Source organism: Dendroctonus ponderosae, unplaced genomic scaffold (genome assembly GCF_020466585.1).
Source record: "Dendroctonus ponderosae isolate FM_Combo_2020 unplaced genomic scaffold, Dpon_F_20191213v2 Dpon_F_20191213_2, whole genome shotgun sequence".
Lineage (NCBI taxonomy): Eukaryota > Metazoa > Arthropoda > Insecta > Coleoptera > Curculionidae > Dendroctonus > Dendroctonus ponderosae.
The window spans coordinates 2,070,560-2,098,040 of NW_026018165.1; the positions used below are offsets into that span (position 1 = coordinate 2,070,560).

The 27,481-nt window shown below is 34.8% G+C and overlaps 2 protein-coding genes across 7 annotated transcripts in view; one reads left to right on the forward strand and one right to left on the reverse strand.

Annotated features, from left to right (window-relative positions):
- Window positions 1–939: 939 nt before the first annotated feature.
- LOC109536952 (cyclin-dependent kinase-like 2) lies at window positions 940–20,745 on the reverse strand. Of its 4 annotated transcripts, none has more exons than XM_048663870.1 (13): window positions 20,643–20,745; window positions 4,199–4,406; window positions 3,895–4,053; window positions 3,661–3,791; window positions 3,436–3,596; window positions 3,080–3,308; window positions 2,855–3,012; window positions 2,665–2,801; window positions 2,433–2,606; window positions 2,183–2,374; window positions 1,858–2,083; window positions 1,697–1,776; window positions 940–1,227 (listed from the first exon to the last, which is right to left on the reverse strand). In XM_048663870.1, the coding sequence occupies exons 2-13, from the start codon at window positions 4,364–4,366 to the stop codon at window positions 1,123–1,125; spliced, it is 1,920 nt and encodes a 639-aa protein (XP_048519827.1). In that variant the 5' UTR covers window positions 4,367–4,406; window positions 20,643–20,745; the 3' UTR covers window positions 940–1,122. The 4 variants fall into 4 exon arrangements, with proteins under 4 accessions (XP_048519827.1, XP_019758997.1, XP_048519828.1 ...); XM_019903438.2 differs by having other exon boundaries at window positions 3,859–4,053; XM_048663871.1 differs by having other exon boundaries at window positions 940–1,402; window positions 3,859–4,053.
- A 5,176-nt stretch (window positions 20,746–25,921) lies between these two features.
- The window catches only part of LOC109536920 (zinc finger CCHC domain-containing protein 24), an 11,031-nt gene continuing 9,471 nt past the window's right edge, over window positions 25,922–27,481 (forward strand). Inside the window, exons 1-2 of one of the 3 annotated variants that reach the window (XM_019903389.2) lie at window positions 25,922–26,015; window positions 26,287–26,371. The gene's annotated coding sequence lies outside the window, so the exon portion shown is untranslated. Of the gene's footprint in view, window positions 26,372–27,481 lie in introns of all 3 variants that reach the window. The other 2 variants (XM_019903388.2, XM_019903390.2) reach the window with 2 other exon arrangements.

Here is a 27,481-nt window from a genome sequence, read left to right on the forward strand (position 1 = left end):
ATATGTCATCAATCGGCCTTACAACGGTTTTGTAGATCCTCATTCAGACAGCCAGCTATTCTAATTGCTTTTGTTGCTTGATATCTCACCTCTGCCTGAATATCGCCAAAGCCGGAGTTACCACGCCAAGGTAGTTAAATTTCATTTTCTGCTCGATTACTCTACCATCAAGATCCAATTTGCATCTTAGAGGGGTTTTTGATGTTGTTCAGCACTTTGTTTTGGTCGGTGATATTTCCATATTTGGAGACTTGGGTGTCAGGTTGAATAAGTGTAATAACCTTTGTAAGTCATCTGCACTTCCTGCAATGAGAGCGGCATCGTCAGCATAACACACTATTTTGATTTCTGCATCCCCCATTTTGTATCCCTTTAGCCCTCGAACACTTCGAACACTTTCTTCCATTATTAAATTGAACAGGGTAGGACTCAGGAAGTCTCCCTGACGAATACTGCTACCCGCTGGTATTGGTTCTGTGCGGTATCCCTCTATTTGTGCTTATATTTTATTGTTTGTATATATGTTCTCGTCTTTCAGCTGGACACGGTCAAATGTTCTAGTTAGATCAACAAAACCTATAAACGCTGGCTTGTTGTATTCAATCAACTTATCGACTATTTGTCTTAATACGAACACGACGTATGTGCAAGATCTTCCCGATCTTAATCCCTCTTGTTCGTCCGCCAACGTTGTAAGACTGTTGATTTTGTTCATAATTACTTTAGTTGCTAGTTTTAGAGCAGTTCTTACAAGGTTTATTCCTCTATAATTTGATGGTATTCTCTTCCCTTTTCCCATTTGTTGAACATTAGCACAGTAGTGGTGGTTCGCTATTCATCTGGGTTTTTGTGTTGATAAATAACTTTGCCCACCGTATTTGAGCAATTCACTTTGTATACCGTCTTGCCCGGCGCTTTTTACATTTATAATCAAGAACATTAAATGAAAAGATGTATTTAGATAACTTTCTACATGAGATGTTGAAACAATAAATATGTATAATACAGTCGAACAATTGAAGACAATTTAATGTGAGAAAAAGAATAGGTGGAGATTGTTTAAAAAGTGTTTATAAACACCAACCTTGTCCAACTTCAGGTTTGCTAGTCAATTAAATGCGTTCATTTTGAAATTTTAAAACACAATCTCGACTTTTCGTGAACAGGAATTGGTAAACTTATATCCAGTACATTGCGTTTTCTTTTAGCTTTCTTGTATCGGTAGGCCTATAAAAAATAAAAAATTTACCCAACTGAAACGCCAATATTTTACCAGAACATTCATTCCACTACCGTGCTGACCGATCTAAATTATTTACAATTCTCTAATTTAATACGCTAGTTATGTGATGTTGGGGTTTTTAATGGAAGGCGATGTTTGTGATGTTGCTGAAGGTAATCTCTGAAATTAAATAAATTCATGTTTTATTTCCAGCAGTTTAGTCGGTTGAAATGTTTCAATTATCAATACTTAAAGTATGTAGGTAAAAATTTTTCGTTGCCAGACTATTTTCAATGAATCAAAGTGTGCAAGAAATAAAATAAAAATAAAAATGAGGAAAAATAAAAATTATTTCTAGGAAGTTGAAACGTGTAGGTAGTCAAATACTTGTGAAGCTCCACTGGGTTATAGAAAAACCATAAAATTTGCTCAAAAAATTACTTTCATGCTTTACGTTCAGATTGAAGAACTCACCGGAGACACTTCAGTGGAGTCCGGAAGTTCCAACTCTGGAATGCTGTTCTTCTTTTTAGTTTTACCGGGCGAAATGGCAGCTGGATGAAAATGTTTGTCACAAATTTTGTTCTCAACACTATTTTTGAACATTTCTGTAACTTTGTCATGCTATTACTTACCCCCAGGTAAATTTGGCAACGAGAAATCGTCGTTCTTAATTTTACTTGCAAAGTCCCTTTTCCTCGAATTGGAACCGTTTGTCGTATTGAAGCTGTTTAACCAATGGGGAGTGGTACTGTTCGCACCCACATTTGAGTGATCACCTTGGGCGAAAATGTTCTCCATAACCACATATCGGTCGAGTTTTTTGAGAAAATGGGTTCTTGAGTTTGGAGGATGTGAAACCTTAAATAGAATTCCATTCAATGTAATAAACTCATTTTTTAATTCCCATTTTCATATGCAAGTACGTCTGACTTGTTCTGGACTGGTAAATATACTTACTGGATTATTTTTTAGGCTTCCATTATTCAAGTTTTGGGATGCGTTCGGTGATTTTTTATTTGGGTCTCTGCCGAAACATATATTGTTTATACTGGGATGAAGAACACTGTGATAATTGGGCGATTTACTGTGATCTCCGATCCCAAAGTGAAAAGTGTTAAATGTTGGCGATTCCGGCAACAACGGTGTTGACTGAAAGGAATATTATTAAGGAAAACTATGTTGGCTACTAAAAAAAATAAGGATCTACCTCCTTCCGGTCGGATAGCGGTCGGTTATCATTTTCAAATTTATTCATTTTGCCCAAATTATCCAATGATTTCTCCAGCATTTGCATATCGGTGGAAACTGGGAGTTTGAACTGTTGCTTGGACTGCAAATTCTGTGAAACTTTGGGTTGAATAAACGATTGTTTCGGCAATATCTGGAAAAAAAAACTCCTTCATTCATCGACTGTATAATTAACCCAGATTGGCACTGACCTGGCAGTTGTTCTTTCCATTGCTTCCATTATTAATAACGTTCAAACGTTGACTAGTTTTCGAGAGAGTTATCAGATTCTTGTCAATGGAGGATTCAATAATAACTGAGTCGTTACAGTGCTTTCGCTTTACGGAGCCTAAAATGTAACAAACAATTAAGTGTATTTAGTTTTTGTTGTGAAAAACTGACCTTCAGTCATATTGAATCTCCATTTGACTTCATTGGACAATCTGCGTGGTCTCCAGTCGTTACTTCTATCAGTTGAAGTTAGAATTTCCGATTTTAATTTCCTTAGCAAAGGCGCATTAAATTCGATATTCACCTTTTCCCGCAGTGCAGGAAGAAATCTTTAAACCACAAAATATTCCAGGTCAAGACGCTAAACTATAATACTGATGTGTGTTAATTCAATACCTTTGAGGAAACTTGTCATGAGTAAAGTAAGTATGTTTCAACAGTTCATCAGCTGTAAGTCTGTCCTGCGGATCCATTTTCGTACAGCCATTTAAAAAATCTATCGCGATCAAAGGCCATGATTGAAATACTTTGTAATATCCCATAGATTCTTGGGACGGGGTTCTGATTATAGGTCGGAGCTGGCTATTTCGAGTCATTAAATGTTGATGTCTTATACAAGGTTTTCCTAAAATTTGTTGTAAGATTTTATCAGATTGCACAAGAACAAAGAGTTCTCAAGTTTTATATTTAAATGACTTTCTAATGAACTTTAAACTAGTTTACTTGACTAAATATCAAAATCCACAATTTACCTAACATTCTCACAATCAAGTACAACTGATCAATATCGCTCTCCCCTGGAAATAGTGGATCTCCAGTGATCATTTCCGCAAATAGACAACCTATTGCCCAGATATCGACCGACGCTCCATAGATTGGCTCTGCTACTAATAGCTCAGGAGCTCGATACCATCTGCAATCAATCATTTGCTAGCCGATTTTCATCACAAAAGTTAAGATGTTTACTAATTTTTTACCTTGTCGCCACGTATTCCGTACACGCTTCACCATTAAGACTTACTATTCTGGCAAACCCAAAATCACATAATTTGACTACACCCCAAGAAGACACCAGGACATTTTCGGGTTTAACATCTCTATGAATTATCTGCAATGTTTTTCCAGCTTTTTCTCTGATTCTTTGGATATAAAGTGATTTTTTTTCAATGACTTACATGATTGTTATGGCAATAGCTAACAGCTCTACATACTTGGAAGATTCTTTCCCTGGTGCGTTCTTCTCCTAATCCGCCGGGCATTTTTTCTAGTTCGTCTAATACAGTTCCTTCCATAAATTCGAACACTATGTAGAACCGTTTTCTATGCCGGAATACTTCAATCATAGTTACCAGGTTTTCATGTTTCAGTCTCTACAATTGAATCGCATTTGAAAAAACTTCACACTTATACACACACTTATTCACAAATAAGAAATTAATTTTGCATGTAAAATGCGGGTTCAATTAGAGGTGAATTAAATGAAATTTATTTAATTCGCAACGTATTGAATCATACTTTTAACATTCGTATCTCTCGTAGAGCCAATTTTCTGATAGTCGGATCTTCTTCGGTTTCAAGAAATTTTTTCACAGCCACTATTTGGTTTGTGTCCTTGTGTCTGCACTTCATCACCAAACCATACGATCCTTCACCGACTACAGATATTTGTTCGTATTTTTCCATGCTATATCAGCACTTTTGTATCAATATCATGCTCACCAGTCTACAAAGTACTATTGTATCAATACAGAATAAGTAATGAAAAATAACTCTAATAAAAATTAAAAAAATGTTAATTAGTCTATAACAGCAAATGCGATAATATAAAAGAATTTTTTTTTAATGTATGCCAATTTCAGTATAAGTATAGGGCAAAATCAGTTAGTGGATTTTGAAACAAAGAAGTATTTTAGCGAGTTGACCTTTGTTGGGGAAATGTATCCTTGGAAAGGATCAATAGGGCCATTTGAAATAAAATGAGGTTGTTTGCGTGATTTAACTCACAAATCTACTAGTTCGTTGGCAATTTAAAACGTATTTAGTTTTTGTAAATGCAAAATGTATTGAAAGGCATCAGGTCATTTGACAACTCTTTTGTATCAGTTTTTGTGGAAGCCCAGTAATGTAAAGAGTGGATCGTGTACAATTAAGTTATGGCTTAAATATTCCTAAAAAGGTGCCACACAAAAGAATTAATGTAAAAATATTGACTACAGGCTAATTTTATTTCCTCGTTAAGTTCGACCGCACAATAATAGAAAGAACTCGCTAACAATCCATTGTAGAATACACCTTCGTTGTCAAAGGAGCGTTTTGTTCTGTTGACAAATAGCTAACGAAGTAAAAGAAATTAATGTTAATTATGACTGAGCACCTTCACCTTAATTATGACGGCACGCAAAGTATTTGGGTTATGGAAACATAGTTTCATTGTCAGCTCAGAAACTATGTCAACAATGCTAGAAATGCTCACATGTAAACACAGCAATCTAAAGTGATTATTATTTAAAAAATATCTTCATAAAATTTCACAGCAATTTTTTCAAAGGAAGTTATTCTAATTTAACTGCAAACATTCAATTTCTTAAGAGAATTAACTATTTATCCAACCTCGATGCACGCAGATATTTATAGATGGAAGCAAAGTTTTTTCCTATTGATTTTAGCCAATTGCAGACATAAAGAGCAGATGACACGCCATTGCAAAATAAAATTGTGTATTACGAAACATTCAATCGCATTAATAGAAAAATAGTATCAATTATTCAAAAAACCAGTGCATTTTAGTAGGCAAAATATACAATTTTCTATTCTATTTTTGCAAATAAATCTAAGTTTTGTTTCCTGTGATCGTTCCATTATTCATTACTGTCTCAAAGCAGTTAAATTTATTATGCAATACTCTGTGGCTTCTATAATTTAAGAAGTCTAAAGTTTGCGTGATTTCCGCTCAAATCATAAACTACCCAGTGGTCAGCTCAGACGGACCCTTATATGGTCATTATTGGCCTTTCACCGTCAACTTTCGTGTGTATCGAATGAAATATTTTAAGGGTTGATGAACTCAGTTAAAAAGTACATTTATACGTGCAGCCAAGCGCCTTAAAATGTGCTGCGTTTTATTAAAAAAATTACTGCCATTTTTATACACTTTGAACGGTTAATATGGAAATTTTTATTTTACCAGAATTGTTTGGTTTTATTTACAATTTTCAGCTGATATTTAAAAATGGGTTTTTAATAGACATACTAAATCCCTCGGATAATTAACTGTGGTTAATTTATTTTTATTTATTCAATTATATATCAATATAATTTATTCAATTCTTAAACTTAGAAACTCGTCTTAACTATTTGTTGAAGGTCGACTCTCCTAAATTGGAAATTATTTTTGCAGCCAGATAATGTAGTAAATCATGAATTCGAAACTTGAAATTATAAATATGCTTCTTCATATCAAGCTCCATTACAATAGAAAATCACAAAAACTTCCAGACCTGAATAAAAGCATATTAAATATAAAAACACAAAAAATTGTATTAGCTTAGGTATTAATTAAAAATGTAAAATTTCATTGTTTTATGCTTGTTTCTCTGTTCGTGCGTCAGTTATTAAAGTGGCAACTTATTGAAAAAGTCCAAGCATTTAATTTTAAAATGTATTCGCGATAGCAAATAAAGACAATTTTACCCAATTCACATAATCTATAAACCTTTCATGCAGGGTGCATGTACGACAAATAGTCAAATATCGATCAGAAAGCTGCAAATTACATAAAATAACATGCAGTAGAAAGCGGAAATTAAAACATACACGCGTATAATCCCAGAGGCAAAGAAAAAAAATATTCAATAAAAATCATAATGAAACAAAAAACATATAAATTAAAAGTGAATAATTTGTTGTTTATCTTCGCTTTAAGTGTTGGCATACTCATAAACAATTGCACATTTTCCGTTAATCTTAATGTACATTTACGTTCTTGCACTTTGGCTCATGAAAGACATTAATGGCCAGTAAATTTTTCATTTTAATTCACTACTGAATAATTTCCCTGGACTGACAAGGATCAACGTAAAGCGCTCCTCGTATAAAAATATGCGTGACTATTTCACCCTTCGCGCCCGCGTTCCATAATAATTCATTATAGATGTTTCAGACAAGCCGATTGATTTCAATCTTCTAACTCATTGGAAGAAACATTTTCTTCCAAACACAACAATAAATTTAAAAATACTTACAATCTCAAAGCGGAAATTCGATGAAATGTTCAAATCATCATCAAAGTGAAATTGCAAATGCTAATTGGAAACATTGTGCTTGAAAGTTAAGCAAGGAAAATTCGCAGCACAACAATTTGCCTTCACCTAATTTTATTCATCATTCATAACAATTAAATGTTGAAAATATTGTTTTTTTTTGACCTTATGACTTAAATACAGGATCGCCACGTAGCACAAACGCTTGCGACCAAAGCTCACTTTCAACTGCGAGTTACGAGGAAAACTTTTAACTTGGAAATCGCGTGGGGAGTCGTATAAGTCACAGATTTCCACAGGTGAGTTCGAGCTTTTCATTACAAGGGATTCACGAAAAATAATTATTTTCACAGTATCCTGAACATTTTGCTGAACATCATCCTGAACTATTTTTCTTTACTTTTTGTGAGTAAATTAGTAATACTATCCGATCAAGTATATTTAGTGGTTCATCATTGTACTTTAATTGTATAAAACAATGTCTTTATGTTGTCTAGTGTCTGCATATATTTGAAGATTTCTGAAGTCTTTCTACAGATAATCCGGTAGTTTTATCGTGCGTCTTAAGAGCAGTGTCCTCCACATATTTTACTATGTACTGTATTTGTGTAACTACACAAATTACATAAGCGCAAAAGTCTTAAATTATGCGAAAAAATCTATAAAGTTGTTTGTTTATTTCTTGAATTATTCTAGAATTTTCACTACTGAACATAACAAAATAAACGACTCGAAAAATGTAAAATAAAACTATGTTGTTTATAATAGAAAAATAGAAAGCTTATGTACCGTTAAAAGTGTTACCCGATCAGTGTAATTATAGTGCAGATAAATACCCGCATCTCTATCATCAATGAGTAAATGAGTAACTGGGCATCGATTTTATCTAATTCGTTTAGAATGGAAAAACTTTCATGTTAAATTGCGCTTGGATCAATTTGCAAAATTTGTTTTTAATAGTCAGGTAATGAGACAAATTTAAACCAATGTACTAATTTAAAAAAATGAAAGCAATACCTACTTTAATAAAAAAAATATATTAAGCATTTAAGATAAAGCCTTTAGTTGTAGTTTTTTACTAAGGGGAGAGAAGTAAAACTTTTCTCTTCCTCGGCTTATATTTTTTTTATCATGCGCTGTTCTAGTTGTCTTTCATAAACTGACTAACTCTAGCATCTGGCTCTAATCATGACGGATCGTCTCTATTAATACGATAACACGTACTTAATTCCGTTCATTTACGAGAAGTGGAAATCCAAAAATAAAATTTACGGCCGGCTTGCAATTTGCAAGTTTACCAACATGCAATTCCTTGTTTTCATAATATCGCTTCGGTTATTTTTAGGCGAATTTGTTTGATGCAAATAGAAAACGATAATCGGAAGCCAAAAATCCCCTTAAATCTCTATTGGAAACAATTTATATTCATATTTAACTAACCTGTTTCACATTTACATTATGTGAATTTTTTTGATACATGTTAGATGTAGGTACATAAAATATTTTGATTTATTTATGTGGTGTTTCTTTTAAAGCTCTCCTTTAAATAATTGTTTTCACTTGGCAAAAATTACCCAGTCCTGATTATTGATTCTTGAAACTATTCAAAATACATGTGATTTTTTAAAGGTATAAACAGTTTACGGATTGTTTTAAATTTTCAAACACTAGCAGCATTGTTCTTATACTTTGTTCCTATTTCATGGCTAATTGAATCAATTCAATGCAAAGAAAATTGTGATTTACATCAGATTAATAAAATATTAAAACTGTAAAATTACATTCAGTTGGCGAATGTGAAAATATTTAAGCAAAGTATAAGTACATTCCCTACTTCCTTACGTCTTATTATTAGAAGTTGTTGTAACAGGAAAGTTAGTTAACTTGTTTCTTTTGGCGTTTTTAAGGATTTGTGCAATACATTCATACAAATGCCGTTAAAAAAATGATAAATTTAGACATTTTCTTAATAAGTTCGTTAACATCTAATAATTAAACAGAATAACCCCGAAATTATTAATCGATTCTCAATTCTTCTCATCTGATCCTTCACCTAATCACATCAACCAACCTAAAGCCAGCCCAAATTAAAAGTATTTTTAAGAACTAGATCCAAATATAGATTAAACTTGCTCGCGAATAGGCTATTATTATCCCGTCTATTCTCGTAACCCAATTATTTTAAAATTAGTTGACTATCCATTGTTCCCAGAGTTATACTGTACCCTTAAACCCAGGAAAGCTGACTTTTAAAAACCAATACTCGAGCAATTTGTATATTAAATGATGGCTACTCAATTGTAGATACAAGAGGAAGTCGTTTTAATTTCGAACGTTCCATCATCCATTGTGAGGTGATGTATACATGACGCGCTGGCCTTTGAGGCCAATGAAAAGGAATCGGTTTTTTTTTCGTTGCTGTTGAGGAAGTGACGTTAGTAAAGCTTCTATAAATTCTATATTTAGTTGACAAAAGTAGTGAAAACATGTAATTTGGGAAAAGGAGATGGAGTCAATATAAAATGACTAGATTTCAGTGACTGATGGATAAATATAGATAGAATAAAAATGAAAAATTATTTGAATTGTACTTCATCAAAAAAAAATATATTGTAGGGCAAGAAAGCAAGAAAATGCTGCGGAATTTTACCAGAAAATTTCATTTGAAAGAGTTGTGCCAATAATAGTCGAAAGCGGCAGTCTGCGTTATCATTCATTCATTCATAAATTTAAAAGCAACTATACTAACATAGACGAAGGAAAGGAAACAAGTTTATTAAAAAATGTGAAACTATGGATGATTTAAAAAAAATCGAACACTCAAAACTGCCAGCTGAAAGTAACATTTCCAGCAAAAAAAAATCACTGATTTCGATTAATGATTTCTTCGAAAAATCCTGGACACGAAGGACTTTACGGAAAGCTGTTTTTAGTGCTCGGAATTTTTTTAAATCTGAAATTCGAATACTCGTTTAGTGGTTTATTCGAATAGTAAAATTAATCGAATACTCGAATATCTAACGAATATTCGAATAATCGAGTTTTCGAATATTCGAGTATTCGTTTTCGGTTCACCGTTTTCCAAGAAGAAAGATCGTTATCTCATATCATTTTTGGCAACTAGCGGCATTGGATGGCGGTTATATTTATTTCCTTTTACAGCGATTTTTAACACGACTTCAGGAGCTAACTTAAAAAAGTGCCCACCCTTTGTCGGCACATTAGAAATACCGCGCAAAAGTTGACGACGCGAATCACCAGAACACAGAGACGTATTTTTATATTCATTTGCAGGAGGGTAAATGATTATTTCCGTTTGCTTGTAAATATATGGGCATTTGTTTAAATGGTTGTAGAATATGAATAATGTATTTCATAAAAGTATACAAAGTGCATATAAAGATATTTACATCTTGTAACTTTGATAATGTTGGTGTATTCGAGTATTCGAGTATTCGAGTATTTGAGTATTCGAGTATTCGATTATTCGAGTATTCGAGTATTCGAGTATTCGAATATTCGAATATTCGAATATTCGAGTTATGACTAGACATAATTATTCGCTTTTTGAATATTCGAATACTCGAATTATTCGAGTTTGATTCCGAGCCCTAGTATAAATCTCTTGTGTAACCCTCGTTGAGAACTGTTAAATGGAAAGCGATGATATATGAAAGTGATGATATATATAGTATCAATCAGTCGTCATAGAATACGCAGTCAGTAAATCAGTGAGGCTGGGCATCTGGATCAAGGGAAACGGTCTGGCAGATCTGGAGGTTTAAATATTTTAATCCTTCTGGTGATATTGTTTCACAATTTTGACTGGCATTTTTGTAGAATTTCGATGTTTGATTTACTGACAGTACTCCACAGCTGAATGCCGTACGACCATATAGACTTAAGAATGACTTTGTATAAAAGTACTCGGTTGTATAGACTTAGTTGTAATTTGCGATTTGTCAGCCAGTACATCTTCTTAAATTTTCAATTTAGTTCTTTGCGCTTGACTTGAATGTGCTTTTTCCACGTCATACTTTTGTCGAAGTACTAAACAGACATATACAAGAGGCAGCAACTAAGGCTGCTCCAGACCTGAACACCAATAATCAGTATTTCTATCCAAGCAGAATCATGAAACTAATTCGAGAAAAAAGTGCAAAGAACGGCAAAACAACAGAAGACCCCAAGATAAAGCAAAGCTTAACGCAATCCCAAGGCAATTAAAGCGCACACTCAAAGAATTCCAAGATTTTCTCACCAACTTTTCACCGGGACCAAATCACACCTACTCCCTATGGAAAGTTACCAAAAAATTCAACAGACCGCAAATTCAAATCCCTCGGATTAAAACTACACAAGGATGGGCGAGAAGTGATGGAGAGAAAGTTGAATTACTTGCCTGCCACCTCGCAAAAATCTATCAATCTGAACAAAATGACACAAATGATGAGTGGGAGGACCATATTAACACATTCTTGCAGTCCCACTACCAATCGATAACCGTTAAAACCGTCAAGCCCAGGGGAAGTAAAAACATAATCATGTCTCTAAAAACAAGAAAGCACCAGGCTATGACTTAATCACGGAAGAAATTCTGAAAAACTTAAATAGGAAAGCAATAATCTACATCAATCAAATATTCAATTCTATTTTAAGAACAACCTGCATACCAAACCAATGGAAAGTGTCCAACATATTAATGGTACTAAAACCAGGAAAATACAGCACTAAACCTGAATCGTACAGACCAATAAGCCTACTCTCACTACTCTCAAAAGGTTTTGAAAAAGTCCTCCTAGCGCGACTACAAGAACGTGAAAATTTCCTCAAACTATTTCCGGACCACCAATTTGGATTCAGATGCAGTCACACGGCAATGGAGCAAATCCATAGAGTCGCTAACAAAATAACAGGAAGCTTCGAGGAAAAAGCATACTGTCCAGCTGTATATCTGGACATTAGACAAGCTTTTGACAAGGTCTGGCACAAAGGCCTCTTGTACAAAACAAAAAAAATGGTTTCCGCAGTTTTATCTATTAGTCCAATCTTATCTCGATAACAGAGTTGCTCAAGAAAAAGTAAATGAGAATTTCTCAAACTTCTTTAACATAAGCTCGGGAGTTCCGCAGAGATCTGTACTCGGACCTTTCCTATACACAATGTTCACATCGGCCCTACCACAAAACGATAACATTCTGACAGCTACATTTGCGGACTTCACAGTACTATTGAGTTCAGATAGCGATTTCAAAAGCGCAGCTGAGACACTCCAAGGGCATGTTAACGAAGTTGAGAAATGGATGGCCAAATGGAAAATTAATATCAACGAGGAAAAGTGCACGCAGGTGCTTTAAGAAAACGATCATGTCCTCCTATAAAAATCAACAACACCCCTATCTCAACTGCCAATCATGCAAGACATCTGGGGATGCACTTGGATAGAAGATTCACCTGGAAGATACACATCCAGAAGAAAAGAAAACAATTGGAAATAAAAACAAGGAAGAAATATTGGTTGATAGGTAGAAGATCCAAGCTTAGTCTTGAAAACAAGATCTTATTGTACAAAACGGTACTAAAACCAATATGGAGCTATGGCATAGAACTATGGGGAACAGCTAGCACCAGTTATATCGAAATACTGCAGAGATATCAGTCCAAAGCGTTAAAACAAATAGTCAACGCGCTATGGTATGTAAATAATAACCCCATCCACAACGATCTGAAAGTCTCTACCATCCGTCATAAAATAAGCCAAAAATCCACACAGAAGATCCAAAGATACCACAACAGAATTGGAAGACATCCAAACCCACTTGCTACTCACCTATTAGATAACATGCCAATACGACGACTCAAGAAAGCCCTACCGATCGACCTACCGGAAAGATTCCTTTAAATACAATCGATTAAAATCTACGAGCGCAACACAGAACGGCTGCTGGGTCAACTAGTGAATGCGACTATTGTGGAAAAAATCTTCTTAATGCTCTAATGTATACATTAGCAGATTGTTGATTGCTGCAAATAAAGTAAAAAAAATACTTTTGTCGCTTAGAGAGCCAGTCTTCAATTGTATGTAGTTGGGATTGCATGGCTGCGGCAGCTTGGACCAGGTTTTCATGTGTGGTCATGAACGCAATATCGTCAGAGAATGTTGAGATAAATCCATCTGCAGGTATGTCAGCAGTAAACAAGTTGTAGAGTGTTGGTTCAAAAACTGAGCCCTGGGCGACTCCCGCCTATACTGCCCTGCTAAGACAAGAAGTCGTATCTGCAATTTTTCACTTTTTCAGCTTATGCGGTATACTGGTATAACAGAGTTTGCTTTAGCTCTCAGACAAGGTCTGGAATTCGAATCATCTTTAGAATACGGGTTTTCAATGATATTTATATGTCCTATCTGCAAAAAGCTACCAGTTAACAGGTCAAAAAGTCGTATTGATAATTACCAAGTCATATTGTCGTATCTGATTAAAAATATTTCAATTACGACATTTTGGCTTGGTGTCTGTACTAAGTCGTAATGATCAAAAAGTCATATTGATAATAATGATTAAGTCTTTTTGCCGTATGACCTATATGCAAGTGTGGTTAGAGATATTTTGTTGTTTATGGTATTTTAATATTCTGTTGATATAGCGAACAAGGCAAATATCTTATATTTAACTATTTCACATTCAAATGTTAGTTTTACTGGACCTAAACAAGGAATTAGCTCAAAAAATGTCCACATATAGAGCTAATAATTTACATGGCAGACTAAACCAAAATTCTATTGATAATTCACACCAGATTTTACTGTGGAGTCTGAATTGCCAAATCAATCACGAAAATTCACAAAATTAGGAAAAGTACGAAAACGGAAAAGTTACAGCAAATCATTACAGGAAAGAAAGAAACTAAAAAGAGAGGAAAAAATGGCACACATGACGTGCAAGAAACATGTAAGAAAAATTGTGCAAAAAAATGCACCCAAGCTATTGACATATGGAGACAAAATGCTATAAATAAAGAATTCTGGGAAATGACCCATGAACAACAACGTCAATTTATCTTCACCACGTTAAAAAAATTCGATAAAAAAAGGAAAACTGAAGATGGAGACTCCAGGCGAAGTAATAGAATTAACTACTATTTAAAAGCTAATACAGGGAATGATGTAAGAGTTTGCAAAACATTTTTTTTTTGTATGTTTGTCAAATCATTAAATACAGGGCATCCATAACAGAAAAAAATTGACAGAGAACACGTAGTTTGTCATATTAATTCTTTTAATCCCATTAATCACATTATAGAAGGAAACACGCCCCAAATCGAAAATATGTGCCCAGTGATATTAACATTAAATTAATGCATGCAGATTTTCTACAAAAGTACCCCGAAATGAAAGTTTCATAGGAACTTTACCGCCAACAAGTAGCTGAGATGAATATCTCGTTTACTGTGTTCGGTCATAAGTAGTGCTGGCAATGCGAAACATTCAACCTTCACTCCAAAAACTTAAAACATGATAACGAAAATACTGATCCCGACTGCGATGATTGCCAAAAATGGAAAAGTCACTATGAAAATGCCATAGAAGCGAGAACTGAATATAAAAATGACGTATCTGCAAAAGCAGGATCTGAATCATTATTTGTTTCTGTAGACTTGCAAAAGGTGGTTATTATATCACTAGTATAATAAAGTGAATTTAAAGAAATCACTGTGAAATGTTTAAAGAAATCATTTTTACACCAAGGATCATTTGTTTTAACGAAAGCTTTGTTGCTCTGGGAAAGCAATCCCTTGCAAATAAACCGGTCGCTCTTGTTAGGCATGAAGGCGTGGCTGGAAGAAGTAAATCTGATTTAATATCAACTTTTTACAAATTCCTGTTGTTTCACCGTGATGTTAAAGAAATAACAATTTTATTGACTATTCTGCAAGATTCAAAATGAACAAAATTACACCAAAACCTTATTTAGCACATTTTGTTGAGCTTCAATTTAAAAGGGGCTCTAAAAACCTTTTTTATAAAACCAAATTTAGTGGACCATTGATTAAACTCAACTTTATGTTATTTTGCTAAACTATGAGTACTATACTGCAAAATTACTTAGTATGTGTATACCTTAATAGTATGAGAATACTAAAACAAAAAGTCGTATCTAACAAAAGTCAATTTTTTTATCAAATCTCGAAATTTACAACCTTCAGATTTCTTGTGTAAGTTTACTAACCTGAAGTCCACATTGAGATCTTAAAAACGAACAGTTTTGCAAATAAGCGAAGATGGCATGTCATAATTTAAAAATTGCTTAATATCTCAAAACTTGGTTTTTGCAGATACGACTTCCTGTCTTAGCAGGGCAGTATATATTTCGCAACTTGTATAGATCTTATTCTCTGACTTGAAATATGCGTTCGGTCAAGTATGATTTGAGTAAGACAAAAAACTGTTTTTCAGTTTTTATTTTGACTAGTAGGATCTGCTCAGCTACTGAGTGCCTATATTGAACGCCGAACTGGTGGTTTAGTATCACACCGTTTCTGTCAATTGTTAGTTTTAGGCTGAGGTAAAAGTCTAATAGGTCGGTAAGAGGTGGCCCTTTCTGGGCCACTTTACACTGTGGTGGGAAACAAGCTGTGCGAACTATGGAGTTAAATATTGCTGTTATGTGCAGCAAAGCTTTTAATGGAAGATGCTTGAATATTTTTGCCGATAATGAGTTGTAGCCTGTAGCCTTGTTTGTATTCGTTGCCTTGATTTGAGAGCGTGGATCAGATGGTGTAAAGTGAGGAAGGAAATCTTCGATTTTATTTGACCAGTTGTCAACTGTAGATGTGCCGCAAATACTTCGGCTCTGTCCTTGTCGCTTCTGGGCCATCCATTGGTTTATAGGTGACGATTGAGTTTTAGGCTGCTTAAGTGATTTGGTTGCTCTTCAGAGCGAGTAGTTCCTATCTGCGGTGGGAGCGAAGTTCGTTAGGAAATCTTAAAATGTATCGTTTCTACGAGGTACCAGGAGCTCTCTCGGTTCTTTACTTAGCCTGTTGAGTTCGGTCTTATATTGGGGGCGGCGGTATGATTGCCAGATTCTGCGAATTCTTCCTTTTTTTCTGACTTTTCTGAGAATTTCTTGGGAATAAGTTAATTCAGTGTTTGCAGGTTTTTCGTCTACAGTGGGAGTTGCTTTCATTGCAGCTTCATGTAATAGCATAATTAAGTTTTCTGTTGCCGTACCGATGTCATGTTGTGTTTTTAAGGGAATTTTTAGATTAATGTTTTCATCAATGAAGCTGCTGAATGAATTCCAGACGGTTCTGTGGTTATAGAGGCGTGGTGGCTGAATTTTTGTTGCTATTTGAGGGTGGAGGGTTATGAGTACGGCTGAATGATCAGAATAGAGTTGAAGGATTGACTCTAGTCGAGAATAACTGTTGTTATATCCATAAGCGACAAGGAAGTCCAGCAGGGCCGGTATTTTGGCGTGGTCGACGCATAGGCGTCATTCCAATTTAAACTGGGGTGGCAAAACCTACTCAGGTGAAAAGAGGTCCTCTTCCATAAAAATGTTTAAACTTGATATTAAATTTGTTCGTTTTTTAAGCTTTTCCAGGCTATTTTTGCAGCAATTTAATTTCTAACAATTTACCATAAAACAATAATTTTTAATCACTTGAGTTATTAACTCAAAATATGGAGTTAACAATTATAATAAATCAAACATTATACAAAAAAATATTTTACTCAATTGTCATTATACATATTACAAGTTATTATTACAAAATAAAGTCTTCTTTTTTGACTTGAATTAAAGCCATTTTGGAAAATGTTTATTTCAACAATGTTCCTTATTTTGTTACGTAAATTCTATCTACTACTCCAATGTTTCTATGTAAGTTTATAAATTACAAGTTTTTAAAGCACATGGTATCTTTCTCTAAGATTTAAACTAAGCATGATTAAGGGAAAATCGACAAAATTAAAAACAATCCCTGTTGCGGATTTGTATTTTTTAGTTAGTTATTTGTTAATTATTGAATTTACTTCAAAATTCTGGGGTGGCAAACTATTGGGATTGACAATTCTGGAGTGGCAGCTGCCACCCCCGGATTACGTCAATGGTCAGATGGCCAATACGTCGGTTCTCCGGTCGGTCTTCTTCATCAATTACTTTTTGAAAAATTCTCCCACGAGATGTTATAAGTCTTTAGCCCCATGCGGCATGTTTCGCATTATAGTCGCCACCAGCAACAAGCCTGTGGCCTAATTTTTTGAAGAAGTTTTTTAGCAGATCATCTTTCAGTGAGTGTCTTGGGGGCCAATAGACCGCGGAAACTACAAAAGGTCTTTTGGTGTCCTCAACTTTCTCGTTAGTAGCTTGGAGAAAATTATCATTGAACTTCTCCAGCTCGTAGCGTTTGATGCTGGACTTAGTCAGAACTGCATATCTGCCATGTGCCTTGCCATCAGGATGCCGGGTACTGTAGGTCTCATATCCACGAATTTTAAAGTATGATTTATCAGTGAGATCGCTTTCGGATACTAGACATCTAGTCTAGGGGGGACTCTGGGATGATAAGTATTGTTCTAATTCTAGTTTATGCTGAATGAGCCCATTGGTGTTCTGTCAGCCATTTACACTAACTTCGTGACTAGTGTTGCTAGTAAATTGCTCGGCTTGCAACGCAATTGCTTGCACGTTCATTGCAACTTCCAGTTTGACAAAGGATTGAGAAAGAACATTGAAAAGTTGGTCAGGTGAAGAGCTATTCTGGTTAATGTTTTCAGTAACTTGGGCGTAGGTTCTCGTGGAAGTAGCTGAAGATGCTGTTTGCTCAGAAGTAGTATGCGTTGGGCCAGAGTTGATGTTCAGTACGGAAGATTTTTGCGAATTTCATGGGGTTGGTTTGGTGTCGGCATTGAAGTACCCGGAAATAATGGCTTTTCCTTTGACTTATCTCTTGGTATACAGAGCAACCTTTATAATTTGCTGGGTGATTGCCGCCACATAGTACGCATTTGGCTGTTGCAGTACCCTTTGGGGTGACAAGATTTCTGACATCTTGTGCATTGAACTACATACTTTTCTTTTCTTGGAGGATCGACACAATTTCTGAACCCAAGAGTCACTTTAGTTTGAAGATTTTCTGGGTGGTGCTATGTGGTTCTAAGTCAACAAAGAACAAAGGTGTGTTGCCTTTAGTAACTCTGTGTCTGATATTAGAGATGTTTCGAACTAAATAGCCTAGTTCCTCTAACCCAGTTTTAATATCTTCGACTGGGGTTGTTGAGTACATGTTGCGAATAACAGCTCTTGTTTTAGTTGATGTAAATGAAAATGTGCATTTTTGTTATTAAGAAATCGCTCTAAATGAATTGATCGAGTTAGTGTTGATTCTAATTTGGTTTTTGTTGGCAGTTTCGTAGGTAAGATCTCCTGGTAGCTGCAATTTACGTAGTTCTTCTTGTAGTTTTGTGGTGCGAGAAACATCAGGAATGTATATGGGGGTGGAATATTTGCAACTGATTGCTCAGAGATATGTTTAAGTGTCGTTTCTTGTTGGTTTCTTCGGTTGGACTATTGGAGTTAGATCTCTGTCGCTTGCTTTATTTAACTGTTTGCCATCCATTTAGTTCAAAGTGGGTTAATTTCAATGGACATACTTGAGATGCACTAGTTAATGTGTTGTCGGCTAATGTTTGTGGCGTAAGGTTGAAATCACTTTCATTTCCTTCCATATTCGAATTAAGCTACTAAACTGAATCGTTTAGTTGGTTAAAACGCCAGAATCAGTTTGGTTTAGGGCCGTCGAAGTGTAAACATTTTTGGAATAGTTGTGTGTGAAAATGCACTGAAGCACTAGCACGATCGATCCACTGGTCTATAGAGGAATGGATCAAAAATGAATAATAATTCTACACAGAACTACATACAAATAATATGATAAAAATGAATGCAAGCTTTTCAAAATGTGAATGACTAAGAGCTTAAACGGAGTAATCAACACGCTGGTTCATTGTATAATCGGACATCGGTGGCGATGTTTTCTAATAAATAAAAATGCTTTTGAAAAACGTCTTTCCGCTGGAGCTGAAGTTGGAACAACGACATTAATACCTAAACTATTCGGGATTATTGTAATGGTATTTTTCAAGTTACGAATAACATCCTGTTTAGTGTAAGATATATTCACTTCAATAGTACTTTCTCTTAGATGGGTTCTGGGCAAAACCAATTAAACGTTAGCAAATAATAAAAAGATATTAAAGACAGATAAATCGGTATGAAGGAAATTATAAATAAATACTAGAAAATATAAATATATGTATATCAGCTACAGTCAAAAGGACTACTCTATGAGACAAACTCAGCTTGTACTTGGACAAACAGAAGGGGCACAAACACTAATTATGTAGATCAATAAGCAATTTTACGTAGGCAATATCGACAACTAACTGTATTTTGCAAATATTTATACTACCTACCCCCGATTTACGTAATCTGAAAGAAAAACGGAAAACATCTGGAATCGATCACATTTTAAGTACTGTTTTATTTATGTGACACTGGTTCACAGCTTTGGTTTATAATTTAATGTTTTCGGTTAAGCGTTTAAAATGGTCCATTTTTCTTATTCATAATTTTTTTCATCAAGGGCTGCGAGGACAGATTTACTGCGGTTCAATATCGGATTACGGTATTGGCCCCACTTCGTTTTGTTTTATCGTTTTCTGCCAAGATGCTTGAGGTAAGGTGCATGCTTGGGTAAATCAAGAACGGATCCAGGGGGGAGGGTCATGGGGGTCATGACCCCCTCTTGTGCTGGGTTTATAACGACTAACGGTAATTTTTCTAATTTCATAGACAACAATAGACAGAATTTCTACTACTTGACCCCTCCCTTCACTCGAAAGCTGGATTCGCCCCTGGGGTAAATGGGCTTATAAATTGACCAATGCTTAAAAATCAAATATTAATACGAGCATGGTCTTGCGACTCTCGCAAGACTCTGGCAAAGCTCCACAAGATGTCTATATAAAGTGTCATATACAGATAAGATATAAGATGTCAATAAAGAAGATATGATCGGTTGAAGATTGTGACCGCTCAAACACTACATAAATTATACAAAAATGTCGATTATTTCAGTTCAAAAGCTTCTAGCGTGTTTTTCAATGAGCTCGTTGCATTCCTCTCTTCATTTAGATGAAACTGATGTAAAAATAGGGCCATTTTAAGAAACTGGCTTTTTTTTCGAAAAATTCGTCACATGCGTGTTTTTTGAGCTGAATATGTTTCCGACCCAAGAAACTTCCCAGGTGTATACATATGTAAAGTGTTTGGGTCTATGTATGATACGGAAAGCTTCTCGTGTGCTTTTCAAGAAGCTTATTGCATTCCGCGCTTTCTTCGCATGAAATTGATGCATACGCATTTAAGGCCCAAAAATCGGCCTGTAAATTACCTTACCGACTTTAATTAATTGACATTCCTAATTGATAAACTTTTGACCTGGAAATTCAAATATTCCAATTAACACTATTGCAACTCAGTAAAGAAATATTGCAAGTATAATTTTAGAAAAACTATTTTTCAAACGGAATTGAATTTTCTAAATTAATCTAGCACGTTGTGTGTTACATTTGATAGAATAAAACACGTTTTCTATCTGCCCTAAAATCTTTGAATCAACTACATACTTACATGTATAGGCACTGAAATAAGATAATTAAACACAATAAAAAAATTTCAAATAATCGTATAAATTGTTACTTTTGACATTTAATTGTCAGGTGCTAACCTTTATATCCTTCATGCTAAAGGAGAAGGCCAACTGAAATTATCTATTAGCTTCTTCTTTTATATTTTTATGCATTTTTACTGTTTTTTCTGATAATTCTGATAATACGAATTTTCTGATAAGGAGTGATTTTCTCCTGAGTCTGGTCAGAGAAATCAGGTCCGATGTTTGTTAAAGATTTTATGCAGCGTAGTGAAGCATTATTGAATGAATTTGTTCGATTTTTGCCATTTTTTTAATGCAAATTGGGCCTGGGTAAGACACTAACACAGTGGATTTTCAGGTGTTACACACAGCGATACCGATACAGCTTGCCGTGTCGATGCAGCGATACAGCGATACAGCGAGCGCATACACTTTCATACACACTACATACACACTTTCTATTAAGCCTGGGTAACACTGTGTTGAGTTGCGCTCTTGAGTTGATGACGCTCTGTGAGTTGGTGAGATATAAATCATCGCGCCTCACTGCGCAACAATAAACAAACTGAAATCGAACTATCAAGGAAGAACAGAGCAATGAATCGGGCGAATGAAAGGGCGAACAAGCAAATGATTAAACAATCATGTTTATTCTGTACTTCCGGGTCTTTTTTTTTTAGAAAAAGTGTATGAAGTTTGCTATCGACAGTAGACGAAATCGGTTGATAATTCTTTGTGTCGTGTGAATCGTGTTCTTAGATGGGAAACATAGAATCATTGTGACCCTTATGGCAAGTGCGGTAGTTTGTGAGAGAGTAGTGAGCTTTCTGAAGATTAATTTGTGGAAAATGGAGGATGGGCCCCAGCATGCAGAAAGCTGGTAATAATGATCTCTAATCTATAAATCTTTTAGCTTGAACTGAGTTTAGTTTTCCGACAAGCAACTGAAATTTTATGAATTATTTATATTCATCTCTCTTTGCTTTGCTGATTTCACATAAGTTTGGTTTTCGACAGATTTTCTGCTGTATTAAACACAATTTCTTCTTTTATTCTGGTACTGCACAGCTTTCGATAAGTTTAGCATTACTTTGCCCTGCTTGCCATGTACAGGGTTATTGATTGAACTTTGGCCACCCCGTTTTTCTGGCCATCCCATCTAACTTGAAATTTAGAGGAAAATGTTAAATACAAAACTTGTAGATATTAACGTCTAGGGTGTCCCAAATTCAAGTGGCAAACCAAACTTACCTTTTTTTTAAATGGAAGGCCGTACTTTTTATACCATATTCGAACTATTCCTAAAATTCTAGACCCATTCCGTATAAATGTTTTATAGTGATTTTCAACTGTTTTTGAGTTAATTACCAATATTGATCGAACTTTGGCCACCCCGTTTTTGCAGCTAATTTCAAATTTAGAGCAAAATATTATATACAAAAGTTGTAGATATTGACGTCTAGTTTATGTTAAGATAAGAACAATTGCTACAGGGTGTCTCAAATTCAAGTTCCGGGCCAAACTGAAATTTTTATAAATGAAATGCCCGAATATTTAAATGGTTGTTAACTCAAAAACAGTTGAAGATCAATATAAAAAATGTATATCTAAGAGGACTGGAATTTTGCGTATAGTTCGAATATGAAATAAAAAGTGCGCGATTCCATTTAAAAAAATGTAAGTTTGTACCGCCACTTGACTTTGAGGCGCCTTGTTCTATTGGTATTCTCTTACAATAAACTAGATGTTAATATTTAAAACTTTTGTATTTGATATTTTTCTCTAAATTTCAAATTAGATGTTAAAACGGGCTGGTCAAAATTCAATCAATATTGGTAATTAACTCAAAAACAGTTGAGAATCAATATAGAACGTTTATATCGAATAGACCTAGAATTTTACGAATATCTCGAATATGCAATAAAAAGTACGGCATTCCATTTAAAAAAAGTAAGTTTGATCTGCCACTTGAATTTGAGGCACCCTGTATCAATTGGTATTATCTTAAAATAAACTAGACGTTATTATAGACTAGACTACAACTTCTGCATTTAATATTTTTCTCTAAATTTCAAACTAGATGCAAAAAAGGGGTGGCCATAGTTCAATCAATAACCATGTATGTACATGTAGACCTTTTAGTCCCATACTCATAAAACTGTGGGAATGATTTGGGCGGCTTTGTATTTCTACATCTAGCTCATCTAAAGTTTTGTCTGTTTTCTTTTAATTGTGAGATTGGAGAACCATTTGAGCCACAGAGTTCGTTTTCGACCATTGGATAAACAATTCGAAATTCGATTCCGTTATAAAGCACCGTGAAATTCGATTCCGTTATAAAGCACCGTGGGTGAGTAAATTTTGGTAGATTTGTCACAAAAAGTGCAAGTTTACGCCAAAGTTTCATTGAAAGAGCGTCTTCTACAGAATGTCAATCTTTCAATTTTCTAGTCGCTGTACTTTGGAAGTTGGAATTTTTTATTGAAGAGTATGTAGTTGCGTAGGTGCGTGACCAACCAAGAACCTGCTTGTGGTATATCGCATGCCCAAGTTAGGGTGGCAGTTGGGCAGTGGATCTTGAAACAACACAGAAAGTACTGGGAGGAGACACCTCCCAGTTGATGGGACTTTAGCAACCAGTACGTAAAAATGAACTGCTAGGTCGCAGCAGAGGATAGTGGCCATGTTAACAGGACACGCCCCCTGCAAAAAACACCTCTTCAGGATGGGACTGAGCGATCAACCGACCTCAGGGGTTGCAAATTAAAGGTCGAAACTACTCTGCATGTTATGTGTTACTGCACGTCATATGCAGCAGGTAGACGAAGACTCCTGGGAGGGCATGAAATTCCACCAGACCAAATTATACGAACTCCCCTCAAGATTCTTCTGGAATTTATTGAATATACAGATATAATTAGGAAGTAAAATTACGAGGGCACAATAGGACAGAAATGACCGCGGTGCAAGGCCAAACACCACCTCGGCGGTGAGGAAAGGGTTTTAGTGGGTAAAGAGCTTAGCTGGAGTCCCACACAACCTAGAGCGACAGGCTACCAGCTCTGGGAGTGCATAAAAGAGCATTTCCCAAACCTCACCGGAAAAAAATGCATTTGCGTAAAACAGTGCATTTTAATTTAATTAATTTTTTATGGTTTTACGAAATTTTGAAGACATTTAGACATAAGACCGCACTATTCTTTACTGAACGCTCAACTCTTGAACGCTTATAACTCATCGTGTCTCACTGTGCCGCACTTTGAATTACGTTTAGCACTTGTGATGTGTAATGGTTCGTAAGTTCGCTTATAGGTTCGGTAGCGATGCTTTTAAGTTGAGTACATACTTTTAAGTAGTAAAAGCGTAGCTTTTAAGCAGAGCAGATGACTATTTAATGAATGAAATAAATGAAGTTGCAACATTTTTTTTATGAAGTCTATCTGTCTCACAAGTAGCTGTGATTTTGCCCCATGAGAATATTCCATTGGATTTGAAACCGGGCCGAAAGTGTAGCACATTTGTTCCATTTAAGGATATTTATGTCACGTCACTATTCCTAGTAATTTGGTGGCGAATCTGCAGTTGTCAGCCATAAATTATGACCGAATGACTTTTGTTCCTTCATTATGCAAGGGCTGACGAATGCATCTTTATTGTATTCTAGTACAAAACCATTTACACTAGTTTTTTGGCCTTGCTCGACTGCTGCATTTTTATATAATCTAGTGGCAAACAAAAGACAGGAATTTAGCTCTTTGCTTTGTTGAAATAGCGAAACCCAGATGTTGTGCTGGTACCTGGGACCAGCCCGGGTTTGAAAATAAGATGGGACTTTCTGGGTGGCTTCGAAATTCCATAATCGTTGTTTGAATAAAATTTACCATTTTCTGCTACTTTCTTCTTATTATTATTTATATCCCTAACCTAGTAAACTTTTCAGTATACATGTACAGGCTAGAATAGAGCTGATATTGCAAAATTTCAAAATGTACAAACAAGTTGATCGAATAAATTTCAAAGTGGTCAAACGTGTGCCTAATCTTGTTTTTTCCAATGTAAACGGCATAGAATTTGAGCTATTTAATAGCTAATAAGTTAATAAGACGGTAAGTAAATAATGATATACAGATAAGCAAAATAGCTACTTAGTGATTGTTTGTTTTCTGATGCTCATGAGTAGTTGTCAACCCCAGAAGCACCCCTGCATGCATACACTGATAATGTGAGCCTAGAATATAGCAGATATCGCATGGTCAAAACTGGAAATTTAAAAATGGCCAAAACTTCGGGACGACTTCGGTTAATTGATTGTTTGGTTCTTTCCAATAGAAGTGGTATACAATTTGAGTATTAAAAATTACAAAAAATTAAATGTTGCAGTTAATATGGGCAAGGTTTCACATTTTTGGCAAATTTCCTTTGCAGTGGTCGAAAAAAAATGGTCAGACCACTTTTTTGGTTTTGATTTGAAGCCAGTCGGAGATTTTCCGAAAAATTCGTAAGTACGTTTTTTCGACACAAAAAGCTCCTCAAGGCACATAAAAAGATTTCGGCGTACAATGGTCTAGCATGTTGTTCAATGGGTATGTTAGATTCCTCTTTCCTTTAGAATTTTTTTTCTATACTATTTTCTTCTTTTTGATCGAATTGATTTTTTTTCAAAATGTTAGCTGCTTTTCGATTCCTTCGACAGGTAATGAACTTTTTGTGTCTTTTGAGGTCAATAAATTGTATCGAATGAAAGTATCGAAAAGGTCCAAAATTTTCACAACTTCAACAAATAACTCATTTGCGATCAAGGTATTGATATATATCTATAACTCTAACTATAATTGTATAAATCGATGCATTTGTCATTTGTGATCGGAAGCTTGCCCAATTCTATCCACTGCTCGAGCCTTAGGATTCGGCAATATTTAATCAAAATACATCAGTTTTCATTCAATGTGCCATCAGAATAAATTCGTTGAAATATTTGGGTATAGAACGAGATACAACTGGATTTAAGTAGAATTACTTTTTCTGAAAAAACATCCATTTCTTTATAAATAAATGGGTTCTTTTGATTGTATTTCAGCAGAGGCAATCTGTTCTGGTCACCATAAACACTGATCTAATTGGAATCTAATTCTTACGTGTTTATACGGTTTATACAAATCTCCAGGCAGCAGTTCGGTTCCTTGACTTATTTTAAGCCGTAGCAAAACTCAGAGATTTCCTCCATTGGCTGTGACGTCATAGTAGAGTGTGCGAGAGTGTGTCGGATCCAGATATCCCGAATTGACCGGCGTGCACACATTCAGAATTCAGAGCACCCTTGATTAGTTGCGCTCGTTTTAATCAAGACAGCGGTACGATTTTTTAAATACTTCCTCCTTTTTAGGATGTAAATTTTAACGATAGTTGAATAGTGACGAAATGGTTTTTTGAATCGGACTCTTAAGACTCCCGGGAGCCTTGAGTTTATGCTGATTGATGTTTAAAGTGACTACCAGATAATACTCCAATTTTTCTACTTTCGAATTGAATTTTTTTAAAACACTAACTGTTCAAAGTTGTCCCTTATAAAATTCTTTAAAAAAATATAAAAAGTGGATGGTTTTAATGGAATTCTTTTGATAGTTATCCAATGATCATGGTCACTTCTGAGTTTTCTGAGTGCCAGGAGTAGTGTACCTGCTAGTGTAATTTAGTTCTGGATAATCAGGTAAGTTGAAAATTAAAAACTAGTTAAAAAGCAATAATTCCATTTTTTTCTAATTTAAATTTAGTAAGCCGCTCTATATTGTTTCCAGCTTCGCTTGCCTTGGATTTCGCAGCTTAAGTTTAACAATAATTCTCATTTTGTTAACGATCGATTTGGAAAGGCTGTTTTTTCTGTAGATTTCTATATATTATTCAAAGTACATATCTTTGCCATAGCCAATATTGGCAATAGATAGCATGCTTTCGCTTTGTTAATTTATTAAAATTATATTTACGTTGAACGTAACATCTTGGATATGTCTGCGATGAGTTATTTAAATATTTGGCACAGATCTTACCCGGGCGTTAAAATACTTACTATAAGGTGTGCCACTTATTTCCTGACCTATTTTTTCTAGATGCACGACGCCTTTTTATAATATTCTTTATACCTATGCTGCACAACCAAGTGCAACTAAGTAGTATCGAGTTTGTTTTTGCTAATTTACATCTGTGTACATGAGCTGGTTTATTGGAGCAGCCACCGGATACTGAAACTGACTTTAATTCGTAGTTTTTCGTTTGAACAGTCCTCGTGTATGAGAAAAATAGTTAATATTAGGCAATTTTGGAAAATAGAAATAATTCCAACAAAACAGTCTAAACCAGATAACCTAGATGATCAATTTTTGAGTTATTTATTGAAAAAAATTATACCTGTTAATGTATACAAATATTTGCTCTTTTAACTGTTAGACATTTGTTAAAATACCTATATGTTTTATTTACATAGCCAACTAATATCAATCTCAAAATCTAAAAGTCACACAATCTATACAAATTAATTATGAAGATAAACGATAATGATGAAAATCTGTATTTTTTTTCTAATTATTACAGTTAATTATTTACATTTATTAGGTTTTCCATAACAAGGAAACAATATTGCATATATTTTAGATCAACAATTTCTTTATTAAATGTAATATTTTTCCTAATTCATCTATCGAAAATGACGCTTTTGTTGTTTATTTTACTATATATATACAGGGTTGCTCATTAGTGCGTCAAAGTGCGATATCTCAGTAAATATGAACTTTACAAGAAAATACGTCCTACGAAAGTTTTTCAT

Bases quoted from the DNA above. Each gene is read 5' to 3' on its own strand.
- LOC109536952 (XM_019903438.2), bottom strand. From the start codon at position 4,366: ATGGAAAAATACGAACAAATATCTGTAGTCGGTGAAGGATCGTATGGT. The intron at 2,084-2,182 runs GTAAGTATATTT...ATTCTATTTAAG, and splicing joins GAAGCCTAAAAAATAATCCA to GTTTCACATCCTCCAAACTC. The intron at 1,777-1,857 runs GTAAGTAATAGC...ATTTTCATCCAG, and splicing joins GTTGCCAAATTTACCTGGGG to CTGCCATTTCGCCCGGTAAA.